Raw genomic sequence first — 13,367 nt, 5'->3', positions numbered from 1 at the left:
ATGGTCAAGGGGGGATTAGAGGCTGGGGGCCAGGACTCCTGGGTTCTGTCGCTGGCTCTAGGAGGTAAGTGGAGGCTAGTGAGTTAGAGCAAGGGAGCTGAAAGCCAGAACTCCTGGTTTCTATCCCTGGCTCTAGAAGGGGATTGATTTCTTGTAGGTTAGAGCAAGAGGGGCTGGAAATCAGGATTCCTGGGGTCTATTCTTGGTTCTTGCACTGACTCACTGTGTGATCTTCAGCAAGTCTTCCCCCTTTCCCATTTAGGGACCATACTGACATCCATGCTCTCCCATAGTTAGATTTACGAAGATTGATTAATGTTATAAAAGTCGTCTATTTTAAGCGCTACATGTTTATTATGAATTGAACTGGTAGAGGCTGTGTCCAGGACTTTCTGTGGTGGGGTGCACTGCATAGTGGGTGCATGGTGGCTGCACTGGAAGGAGTGGAGGGTTGCAGGACCAGCCATAACCTGAGGAGCTGGCTGACTGATCCCTGCAGTGGGATGAAAGGCGGGTTTTTGTGGGTGGGCGTTCCCCATCGATCATTCTCTCTATTCCATTTCAGAACCAAATAACAACCTGATTCCCACTGTGACTGGAGTTATCACTGCAGTTGTCCTGATTGGTGGTATAATTGGAGTAGTCATCTGGAAAAATAGACTCCCAGGTAAAGAGCCTGGGATGGAGGGATTCCCTGGATTTGCCGGGCACTGCACACCCGCCTAAGGACAACAGCAATACAGGAGCCAGTGTCAGTGTGGTGTAACTGCCCCACAGCAGGACTGAGCTAATAACACTCAATGGGAGCTGCTGGAGGGCCAGACCCAGAAACTGGTTGTGGGTTACAGTTTAGATGGGGTTAGGTTTTCCAAAGAGCTCAGCAGCTAGTGCACTGAGGTCTTCGGAAACTGTCTCGTTGTGTCTTTCTGTCTTGCCAATTGTGAGCGCCTGGGACCTTGAGTCCATTACTGAGCGCCAGGGGTCTGTGCTGGGCCAGGAACCACGTTTCTAGCTGCGGACACAGATCGGAGTCAGTTCCTGCCTTGGGAGCTGCTGCATTCACTGAAATTTGCCTTTTCTCTGCAGGGAGGAATGGAGACGGCTACGCTGTAGCTTAGGGTAAGTGGCAGGAGACTCATCGCCTCTTTTCAAGTGGTCATCTCTGAACAATCGTCAGTATTTGCTTGTGTATTTTAGCCTAGAGGCACTGACAGGATATCCTCACTCCCACTCATAGGCCTTGTCTACTGTCAAAGGTCTCATCCCCACTCTGAACTTTAGGGTACAGATGTGGGGACCTGCATGAACACCTCTAAGCTTAACTACCATCTTAGATCTGGTCTCGCTGCCACCATCCAGATTCCTGAGTTATCTGGAAAACTCTCTTCCCCTCCAAAAACCTTCCCTTCCCTGGGTAGCCTTGAGAGACTTCTCCACCAATTCCCTGGTGAGTCCAGATCCAATTTCCTTGCATCTAAAAAACAGGGGAAAAAATCAAGTTCTTAAAAAGAAGGCTTTTAATTAAAGAAAAGAAAGGTAAAAGAAGAAAACCTCTGGGAGACAGGATATAAGCTGATTTCACAGACAACAGATTTAAAACACAAGATGTTCCCCTGGGCAAAAACCTTAGTACACACAAGAATATCCAATTTGATAATTCTCCCTAATTGCACAAAGACAAGTTACGAAAGAAAATGAACATAAACCTATTTATTCGTTTCTAAAACTTGCTACTCAAGAGGCTGGTTCCTTGATCTTTTCCACTCCAGCTGAAACTGACTCTAAACAAAGGAAATTTCCCTCCTTCCATTTGAAACACCTTGTTCCCTCGTTGGTTCCTCTGGTCAGGTGTCAGCTAGGCTAGGTGAACTTCTTAACCCTTTACAAGTAAAAGAGGCATTAACCCTTAACTATCTGTTTATAACATCTACACTGAGGATTTTAGGGAAATCTCCAACTATTGCTCTAGTACCATAGGTTCGTAGGACTGGAAGAGACCTTGAAGAGAACACCGACTCCAGTTCCCTGCACTCATGGCAGGGCTAGGTATTATCTAGGCTAGGGGTGGCCAGCCTGAGCCTGAGAAAGAGCCCAGTTTTACCAATGTACATTGCCAAAGAGCCACAGTAACACGTCAACAGCCTCCCATCAGCCTCCCCATGCCTCTTGCCTGCCGTGATCAGCTGTTTCGTGTGCGCAGGAGGTTCTGGGGGATAGGAGGTTTGAGGGCATGGTAGGCTTGGGAGAAGGGGTGGAGTGGGGGCATGGCCTGGGACAGAGCAGGGGTTTGAGCAGTGAGCACACCCCCCCCCCCCCCGCACACTGGAAACTTAGCATCTATAGCTCCAGCCCCAGAGTCAGTGCTTATGCAAGCAGCCGCATATAAACCTCTGAAGAGCCACCCATGATCTAGACCATCCCTGACTTACTTCCTCTTAAAAACTTCCAATGGGGGAGATTCCACAACTTCTCTAGGCAATTTATTTCAGTGCTTAACCACCTTGGCAGGATTTTTTTCCCCTAACGTCCATCCTAAGCTTCCCTTGCTGCAATTTAAGCCCATTGCTTCTTGTCCTGTCCTCAGAGGTTGATGAAAACCATTTTTTCCTCCTCCTTGTAACAACCTTTTATGTACTTGAAAACTGTTATCACATCTTCCCCTCAGTCTTCTCTTCTGTGACTGAAAGAATTGGTTTGTTTAATCTTCCCTCATAGGTCATGTTTTCTAGATCTTTAATCGTTCTTGTTGCTCTCTTGTGGACTTTCTCCAGTTTGTCCAAATCCTTCTTGGACACAATACTCCAACTGAGGCTGTATCAGCACAAAGTAGAGCGGAAGAATTACTTCTCATGTCTTGCTTACAACACTCAAGCTAATATATCCCAGAATGATGATTGCTTTTTTTGCAACAGTATTACACAGCTGAGTCATATTTAGCGTGGGATCCACTATGACCCGTAGATCCCTTTCTGCAGTACTTCTTCCTAGGCCATCATTTCCCAATTCAGTTGCACACGTAAAGGATATTTCTTCCTAAGTGGGGTCATTTACATTTGTCCTTACTGAATTTCATCCTGTTTACTTCAGACCGTTTCTCCAGTTTGTCCAGATCATTTTGAATTTTAATCCTATCCTCCAAAAAACTTGCAACCCTTCCCACCTTAATATCATCCACAAACTTTATAAGTGTACTCTCTATGCCATGGTCTAAACCATTGAAGACCTTGAACAGAACCAGACCCAGAACTGATCCGCGAGGGACCCCACTCATTATGCCCTTCCAGCATGATGGAACTATTGATAACTACTCTCTGGGAACGGTTTCCAACCAGTTCTGCACTCACCTTGTAGTAGCACCATCTAGGCTGTATTTCTCTAGTTTTGACTAATGGGCCCACCCTGTCCTTGGTCTTCCTCTTGCTTCTAATGTATTTGTAGAATGTTTTCTTGTTGCCCTTTATGTGTCTAGCTAGATTGATCTCATTTTGCCCCTTGGCCTTTCTAATTTTGCTCCTACATACTTGTGTTATTTGTTTACAGTTATCCTTTGTCATTTGACCTAGTTTCCACTTCGTGTAGGACTCTTTTTTGATGTTTAGATTATTGAAGATCTCCTAGTTAAGCCAGCGTCATCTCTTAACAGCCTTCATTTCTTTCCTGTGCAGTGGTTTAGTTTGCACTTACGCTCTTGATAATGTCTCCTTTAGAACTTTCCAACTCTCTTGAACTGTTTTTCCCCTTATACTTGCTTCCCATGGGATCTTACCTAGCAATTCCCTGAGTTTGCTAAAGTCTCTGCCTTATTGAAATCCATTATTTCATTCTGTTTTCCCTCCTACGATTCCTTAGATTAACAAACTCATCATTTCATGATCACTTTCACCTAAGCTGCCTTCCACTTTCAAATTCTCAACCAGTTCCTTCCTCTTTGTCAAAGTCAAATCTAGAGCAGCCTCTTCCCTAGTAGCTTTCTCCACCTTCTGAAAGAAAAATTGTCTCCAATACATTCCAAGAACTTGTTGGATAATCTGTGCCCTGCGATGTTATTTTCTCAACAGAGGTCTTTTTTGTTAATGTAGAGTGGCTGTAGACACATGTTCTATAACTTTGCTCAGAAGAAATCTAGATGATAGTGGTTAAAAACACCTGAACTCCATCTCCTCAATTACTCCATCTTTGCTATCACTGGTAGAATTGCATTGCTTGTGGGTATGGGTCCCAATTTTGCTCGTGTAGACAAGGCGATAGGAATGTATATAGTGGTTTAGGGATGAATTATTATCCCCCTAGAGCTGTGCTATGTTTGGCTGAGTGTGACCCTGAAGGTGTCTGACCTGCTTTTAATGTTACACTTCTTTTGACTTACCTGAAAGTTAGTTTGGTGCTTGTGAAATCTGAGCCTGATCCAAAGCCTGTTGAAGCCAATAGGAATCTTTCCATTGTCTTCTGATCAGCACCATTTTGTCGCCTTGATGACAGGTAGTTTAGATCCCCTCCTCAATTGTCTCCTGCAGTTAGCTTTAGGAGCAGACCAAGACTGAAACTTTGGGAAATATTTTTACATAAATTACTGACTGCATCTGAGGCCATCTAATGCCTGGCAGGAAGAGTTGGTATAAATTGCACAGATCGGCCGGGCCCTGCTAGGGTTTAGGAGTCCAGCTCTCTTACTCTCTCAGGGTGCCTCCAACGGGTAACGGGGTGTTTGAGAAGTGACAACAAAACCTCCTCAGAGCACCACCCTTCCTCCTACTGTTGGTCCTCAGTCGTGCCTCCGTCTCTCCTCATTACTCGAGAACAACAGAAACTCACATGCAAGAACCTTGTTAACGTGGGGTTAAGGTTGCAGGTGCTCAGCCATGCCCTGGGCTCCCTGTATCCTTTCAGAATGCAAGTGTTTAATTCCCAGAAATCAAAGGTTGGCAGACCAGAATATACAGAGGTATTACGGCCAAATTCACAGCCACAAAAAACGCATCACAGACTATGAAATCTGTACAGTTTTCACAGGGGAGACCAGCATTTTTCAGACGAGGGGTCCTGACCCAAAAGAAGGTTGGGGGGCATTGCAAGGTTATTTTAGGGGATCACAGTATTGCCACCCTTATTTCTGTGCTGCCTTCAGAGCTGGGTAGCCAGAGAACGGTGGCTGCTGGCCGAGCACCCAGCCCTGAAGGCAGCGCCCCACCAGCAGCAGTGCAGAAGTAAGGGTGGCAATACCATGACCCATATACAATAACCTTGCCGCCCCCAGCCCCTTTTTGGTCAGGACCCCTACAGGTATGACACAGAGACATTTTAGATTTAAATAGCTGAAATAATGAAAATTACAATTTTTAAAATTCTTTGGCTGAAATTGACCAAAACGAACTGTGAATTTGGTAAGGTCTTAATTATGATGCTTCCCATGCAACTTGAACTCTTCACCAGTGGATCTGGGAAAAGGAACAGGGAATAGACCAGTACCGGGCCAAACCAAACTTGCCCTTGTCTCTGTGCCCAGCATACCACTTCATGGGGCAAGTTCAGATGCTAAAATAGGGAAAGAACAAGTTAAAAGTTACTTGGACAAGTTAGATGACTTCACGTCACCAGGACCTGATGAAATGCATCCTAGAATAATCAAGGAACTGACTGAGGAGATATTTGAGCCATTAGCTATTATCTTTGAACTCATGGAAGACGAGAGGTTCCAGAAGTCTGGAAAAGAGCACATATAGTGCCTATCTATAAGAAGAGGAAACAAGGGCAACCCTGACTATTACAGACCAGTCAGCTTAAGTAATTGAGCAGATCAGTAAGGAATCAATATGGTAAGATAATGGAGCAAATCATTAAGGAATCAATTTACAAACATCTAGAAGATAATAAAGTGATAAGTGATAGCATGGATTTGTCAAGAACAAATCATGTCAGATGAACCTTAACAAGCCTTGTGGATAGTGGGGAAGCAGTAGATGTGGTATATCTAGACTTTAGTAAGGCTTTTGATGCAGTCTCATGACCGTCTCATTAAGAAACTAGGGAAATACAACCTAGGTGCAGCTACTATAAGGTTGGGTGTATAACTGGTTGGAAAACCGTTCCCAGAGAGTAGTTATCAATTGTTCACAGTCAGCCTGGAAGGGCAGAACAAGTGGGTTTCCGCAGGGATCAGTGCTGGGTCCGGTTTTTTTCAATGTCTTCATCAATGGTTTAGATCATGGCATAGAGAGTACACTTATAAAGTTTGCAGATGATACCAAGCTGGGAGGAGTTGCAAGTTTTTTGGAGGATAGGATTAAAATTCAAAATGATCTGGACAATCTGGAGAAATGGTCTGCGGTAAATACGATGAAATTCAATAAGAACAAATGCAAAGTACTCCTCCTGGGAAGGAACAATCAGATGCACACATACAGAATGGGAAATGATGGCCTAGGAAGGAACACTGCAAAAGGGATCTAGGGGTCATAGTGGACCACGAGCTAATATGAGTCAACAGTGTGATGCTGTTGCGAAAAAAGCAAACATAATTCTGGGATGTATTAGCAGGAGTGTCGTAAGCAAGACACAGGAAGTAATTCTTCCACTCTACTCCACACTGATTTGGCCTCCACTGGAGTAGTGTGTCCAGTTCTGGGCACCACATTTCAGGAAAGATGTGGACAAATTGGAGAGAGACCAGAGAAAAGCAACAAGGATGATTAGGGGTCTGGAAAATATGACCTGTGAGTTAAGATTGAAAGAACTGGATTTGTTGAGTCTGGAAAAGAGAAGACTGAGAGGGGACATAACAGTTTTCAAATACCTAAAAGGTTGTTACAAGGAGGAGGGAGAAAAATTATTCTCCTTAACCTCTGAAGATAGGACAAGAAGGAATGGGCTTAAATTGTGGCAAGGGAGGTTTAGGTTCGATATCTGGAAAAAGTTCCTTACTGTCAGGGTGGTTATGCACTAGAATAAATTGCCTAGGGAGGTTGTGGAATCTCCATCGGAGATTTTTAAGAGCAGGTTAGACAAGCACCTGTCAGGAATGTTCTAGATGGTTCTTGGTCCTGCCATGAGTGCAAGCGACTGACTTGATGACCTCTCGAGGTTACTTCCAGTTCTATGATTCTATACTGTCCACGCTGTTCTGTGCAGCTCCATTGATTAAGACGGGAATTGCTGTTGATAGGCAGAGGGTGAGGGTGAAATCTTTGGTCTGCTTGAGGGACCCATCTGGACACAGACCGAAGGGGACAGAGTTGAGGATGTTTGACAGGAGTATCCTTAGCCCAGCATCTTCTACTTTCCTAGCTGTTGAATGTTGAATATTCAGTGCTCCCATTCTAAAGAGGCATGAAGAGCACAAAGCAGTGCTGACCCCCTACAATGGTAACGTTTTTTGCATGTGAATAATGGAAATCCATGGCAGAGTCAGGTGATGACTGTTCTCTTGGGATAGGAGTCCCCGTATCTACTAACTGCACTGAAACCTGCTTTGTGAGAGATGCTAATATACTCTCTCTTCTCCTCCTCCTCTACACAGCAAATGACCAAGGATCTAGTGGCTCTGACGTGTCTGCCAAGGATAAGTGACCAGGGGCTCTAGCCTAGGGGTTCACTGTTCTCACTGAATTTCTCTGGAGAGAGACACCTAGTCCAAGTAACTGGACCCCGAGTCTCACTGGCCTGTCCTTTCTAGCAAACCAGCCCCAAGGAGCAGAACAGGGCAGTTCTGGATTTCTTTCTTCCCTTTTATTCACACTGTGGGTGCAGGAACCGATTTGCAACCAAATCCCCCTTGTTTTCTTTGCAATTAATGTAGGTGTGAAAGACTCTAGTGAGAGGGATTTCTCTGTGGCTGCTGATACAGCATTGGCTGAGATCAGCTTTTATAATGATAAATCCAGCTGCTTCAGAGAACAGTCTCCAGTGATACTGCAGGGAGGAAGCAGGAGGAACAGAGTCTGGCACCTGAGGCTCCAGGAACACAGGGTCTTTGACACTTGAGCTAAGAGCTTTGTCAGTGGGGTTAGAGATTTTGTCCACTGAACATTGCAGCCACTAGGGGGACCATCCCACAGCAGAGTGCACTGTCATAGCACAACATTATGGCAGGTTCCCTTTAATAGATGTTGCATGTGTTTAACTTCTGCAGCTTAACAGAGCCTGTTGGAGTCTGTGCCACAACCTGAGGGGATCCCAGAGAGGAAGATTGATGAGCTCTAGTCTGTCTGCCTACAAGAACCAATCAACCTCTCCCTAGCTTTTCTCTGGCACTTGGAGCGTCCCATGTGGGATTTCTAAGCTCATCTGTCTGCTCACTGAACCAATTTTTTACTTTTCAGATGTAATCGTTTTCTGTAAAAATGTTTTATTTGCACAAAATAATTTCCAAAATTTTAATGGATAAAAACTTCTTTAGTAAGATTTTAGTATTTGCTATATTTAGTGTGTGCAGTCTGTGCTCTGTGCCATGCAGTGCTGTTTGCACACCCTGTACCATACGCTAGATATGTGAGCAGTAACTGCTTGTGTGTATATGGTGGGGGATGTGTTTTTGTTTTTTCTCTGCAGAATTTCATGATTATAACATGGTCAATTTCCTGGTCTGCTCGCAGCTGGTAGCACTGTTGCCATCATCAGCCGAGAGAGGCTGTTGGACAGGAGTAAGTGTCTGCGTTTTAGTTTATAAGTGCCTCGGATGTCCTTTTCACCATTCATAGAGCCATAGAAATGCTGGGCTAGAAGGGACCTCAAGATGTCAATAAGTCCCGCCCCTGATCTTGGGCAGCACCAAGTAAACCTAGACCAGTCCTGACAGGTGTTTGTCCAGCCTGTTCTTAAAAACCTCCAAAGACGGGGATTCCACATCCTCTCTAGGCAACCTGAAGTTGGGCATTTTTCTAATGTTGCGTTTGTAGACTGTACCTCAATTTCCCCCATGTGCTGCATGTCTAACCAAGGTGGGAGGGGGGACGTCTGTTGTTGCAGAGGACCAGGTGTGACCCAGTCTAGCAGCTGGGACCCCAGACCAGGGCCTTGACACTTTGTAACTTAGCGACTGATGACCCGAAGGCCCATCCCAACTTGGAGCCAGACAGTTATGAGCAGCAGAGAGAACAAAGAGCTGAAGAGAGGATGATCTGGAGATTGGTTTGTCCAGGAAAGAAGACAAAAAGAGTGGAGGTGGGGCCTCGGAGGTGACACAGGGTGGGCTACAGAAAGGAGTCGTCACTTCTGGGCTGGGAACAAAGAGCAGCCTGAGCCCATCTGGAAGGGGACAGACCCAGATGGACACCCCGGAGAAGAACATCTTGCGCTGTGCTGCAGATGTACAATAAACACTAATGTGTTGCTCTGGCTGAGAATCACTGCAGGCTAGAGAGAGGTAGGAATGCTGAAGGCTCAGACATGCAGTACTGGGAGGCAGAGGAGAAGCCTACAGCTTAAACTCTGAGGAAAGAGAGCTCCCTTACATAGGGTCAATACTATGAAGTATGGTTCCTCCCAGGAGCCAAGAGAGCACTGGCCTGTGAGTCTGTGACAACCCGTTCCACAGCTAACTCATTATAGCTAGAAGGGTTTTCCTAATGTCTAACCTAAATTCCCCTTTCTCCTACTATCAGTGCACCTGGACAACGATTGGTCACCGTTCTCTTCGTAGCAGTCCTTAATGCAAGGGTAGCTAATTATTTTTTGTCAAGGTCCAAATTTCTTGGTCCAGATATAGTCACAGTCCAGACTCAAGAGAAACATTTATCACACCACAAGTGCCCCTGTTCAGTGAACACATGCAGTGCTGTGAAATATACTCAGGGCCTATGTTGTTTATATTCTTGGTGCATTATAGAAAAATAAAATCAAACCACTGTATAGCCTAAAATAACCTCGAAGAAAGATGTAATTTGTCTGAAACTTTGAGAAAGTATTTAGAACAACGTCAAATAGATGCAAATAGTAGCATTAAAAATACTTTTAGGCAACATTAAGTTTTGTATGAGTTTTGTCAAATGCAGTTATTGTAGGCATATCTGCATATAGATAAACATATTCAAAATTTTTTCAGCTTTTTGTCTTTTTAACATAAGTATCAGAATTTGAAAGAAACACTTAGTACACCTGAACTCTTTTTATGATTCAAGCCTTTCCAGTAACACCCACCCACCACCAGTTCTGCTGCCAAGCCAGTTTTCCTCATTGTGTATTTGGTTTTTCTTCCCTATGTCTTTGTTGAATTTCATTTTGTTGTCTATTGCCCAGTTCTTCAGTTTATCCAGATCCTTCTGAATATTAGCTCTATCTTCCGAAGTGTTAACTGCCTACCCCACCCCTGCAGCTTGTGTCATCTGGAGCATTGGTTAGTATGCTCTCTATACCTAAATCCAGGTCATTAATAAAGATGTTTAACACTGGACCCAGAACAGATTCCTGTGGAACCCCACTTAAGACCTCCTCTTGTTACCCTCACAATTTACAACTTTCTCCTCCCCCTCCGGGTGCAATGACCCTCTACAGGTTAACAGGACCTTTTTCCTGTGAAAGAGCCTTTTATCACACAATGAATATTCTTTAACATGTACATGTATTTGTGATGAGTTCAGTCACAGTGACCCTCTTGGAGACAGTCACTCGATGTGTTTGGGTACCACTGAGAACCACCCTCCTTCCAGAACGGGTGCCCCTCCATTCCTGTCGTGGTTAGCCAGACAGTCTAGTCAGCTCTAGCACAGACTCAGAGGTTGCGCCATGCCCTTCTGCAGTTCACAGAAACAGATTCACTCAGCCCAGGGACTTCTTGGTTAACAGGGACTTTCCCAGCACCCAGTGCTCAGTCTCTCTGGGAGCCTGAACCCCAAATAAATCTGTTTTACTCTTTATAAAACTTATACAGGATAAATCATAAAATATCTGCCCTCTAGATCACTAATAGATATGTACAGCTGTTTACCTCCCCCAGGTACCAATTACTTACTCTGGGCTTATCATTAAGCAAAACTGATTTTATCAAGTATAAAAAGTAGGATGTAAGTGGTTTCAAGTAATAACAGAGAGAACAAAGTAAGTCACAAAGCAAAATAAAAATGAGCAAGGCTAAGCTGATTATACTAAGAAATCAGTTACAAATGTTAACTTCTCACCCAAGTTGTTACTTGAGATAAAATTCTCAGGTCAGATCCCTTTTGTGACCTGCGTCCAGCCTGTTCTCACCCATCTCTGTGGTTACAGTTCTTTTGTTTCCAGGTGCTTGCAAGTATCTTTTTGGTGTAGGGAGGCCATCTCTTAAGCCAGCTGAAGACTCCTTTTGTTTGCTTCCTCCACTTTATATAGAACTTCCCTAAGACTGGAAACTTTTGTTTGAAATCCCACCCCTCTCTGGAAAAGCACAAGCTGCAAGATGGGTTTCAGTATCTGCTGACAGGGTCACATATTTCTGTAAGACCCCAGCCTCCATTCTTCCTGGGTTAGCCCAGCGGTACACAGAAAGGCTTGTAGGTACGGGGCCATTGTTTCTGAAGCACCCTTAATGGCTTCCACTTAATATGTTTACATCAGTAATACAGGTTTATATCATATTTCTAACTTTAGATATAAGAATGATGCATACAAATAGGAAAGTCAAATTCAGTACATTACTTTTTCAGTGATATGTTACAAGAGACCTTTTACATAAAGCATATTCCAATTACACTATTTTCACATTCATAAGCATATGGAGTGCAATGTATTTGTATGTAATCGACTATTGATTAACAGAATACACACACCAAGCATCTGATGCTCACCACTGCCAATAAAGCAGACAGACATCTCCTAATGACTAGTCAGGGTATGGCTACACTTGAAACTTTAAAGCGCTGCTGCGGCAGCGCTTTGAAGTGCGATTGTAGTCGCGGTGCCAGCGCTGGGAGAGAGCTCTCCCAGCGCTGCACGTACTCCACATCCTGATGGGGTTTAGCTTGCAGTGCTGGGAGCTGCGGCTTTGTTTACACTGGCGCTTTACAGCGCTGTATCTTGCAGCACTCGGGTGTGTTTTTTTCACACCCCTGAGCGAGAAATTTGCACTGTAAAGCGCCAGTGTAGCCAAGGCCTCAGTGTTGTGTCTTCTGGGGCCCTGGCTTCTTCACAGTCTGCTCGTGTAAGATTAAAAATCCTAGCATATCTGGTCTTGAGCTGTATCCCTGAATTAGGTTCCAATGAGTTTGTTTTCTCACCCCTGTTATATAGTTAAAATGAGATTTCTTATATCTTCACCAGTTGTTTTCCTCAAAGCATGGCTGTACCCTACATCTAACCAATCCTAACCCCTAATGGGCTAAAACAATTTCTCTGGCAACAACAAAACATTGTAATTTTACTTATCAGCAAAAGCAACTTCTAACAAAAGCTCACACAGGTTCCCGGTAAGAAACTTGCAGAAACTCAAGGTTAGCTTTTTCATAATCCTTTCCATTCCAGTGAATCTGTGATTTTACTGGATCTATTCCTCTTAGTAATGCTGCAGCTAATACTTCTCTATCTGTCTAAGGCCTGGTCTACACTACGGCGTTATGTTGAATTTAGCTGCGTTAGGTCGATTTTAAAATGAATGCGTCCACACAACCAACCCCGTTCCGTCAACTTAAAGGGCTGTTGTCATAAACAGATAGTTAAGGGTTAATGCCTCTTTTACTGTAAAGGGTTAAGAAGCTCAGTAAACCTGGCTGACACCTGATCAGAGGACCAATAAGAGGACAAGATACTTTCAAATCTTGGTGGGGCAAAGTCTTTTGTGTGTGCTCTTTGTTTTGAGAGTTGTTTGCTCTTGGGACTAAGAGGGACCAGACATCAATCCAGGCTCTCCAAATCTTTGTGAACCAGTCTCTCATATTTCAAACTTGTAAGTAACAGCCAGGCAAGACATGTTAGTTTTATTTTTGTTTTCTCAACTTGTAAATGTTCCTTTTTGCTGAGAGGATTTTACCTCTGTTTGCTGTAACTTTGAACCTAAGGCTAGAGGGGGTTCCTCTGGGCTATATGAATCTGATTACCCTGTAGATTATTTTCCAGCCTGATTTTACAGAGATGATTTTTACCTTTCTTTTCTTTAATTAAAAGCCTTTTTTTTCTTAATATCTGATTGATTTTTCCTTGTTTTTAGATCCAAGGGGATTGGATCTGGACTCACAAGGGATTGGTGGGGGGAAAGGAGGGAGGATGGTTAATTTTGCCTTGTTTTAAGATCCAAGGGGTTTGGATCTGTGTTCACCAGGAAATTGGTGAAGTCCCTCAAGGCTACCCAGGGAAGGGAAAGTTTTGGGGGGACAGGGAATGATTCAGACACTGAAAATCTGGATGGTGGTCGCGATACCAGCTCTAAGCTAGTAATTAAGCTTAGAAGTGTCCATGCAGGTCAGAGT

General features: G+C 44.1%; 1 protein-coding gene across 3 annotated transcripts in view; it reads left to right on the top strand.

Moving 5' to 3' along the window:
- LOC127048465 (class I histocompatibility antigen, F10 alpha chain-like) overlaps positions 1-13,367 on the top strand; it is a 47,338-nt gene that overhangs the window by 21,444 nt on the left and 12,527 nt on the right. Inside the window, exons 5-7 of one of the 3 annotated variants that reach the window (XM_050948327.1) lie at positions 566-667; positions 1,087-1,119; positions 8,126-11,463. The exons of 1 other annotated variant lie outside the window; for it this stretch is intronic. In XM_050948327.1, the coding sequence (XP_050804284.1) occupies positions 566-667; positions 1,087-1,118 (134 nt within the window). In that variant the 3' untranslated portion in view covers position 1,119; positions 8,126-11,463. Of the gene's footprint in view, positions 1-565; positions 668-1,086; positions 1,120-8,125; positions 11,464-13,367 lie in introns of those variants that run through there. One more of the 3 variants, XM_050948325.1, reaches the window with a different exon arrangement.

Source organism: Gopherus flavomarginatus, chromosome 3 (genome assembly GCF_025201925.1).
Source record: "Gopherus flavomarginatus isolate rGopFla2 chromosome 3, rGopFla2.mat.asm, whole genome shotgun sequence".
Classification (NCBI taxonomy): domain Eukaryota; kingdom Metazoa; phylum Chordata; order Testudines; family Testudinidae; genus Gopherus; species Gopherus flavomarginatus.
The sequence above is the reverse complement of the archived record's forward strand: the minus strand, read 5'-3'. Positions and strand labels throughout refer to the sequence as shown.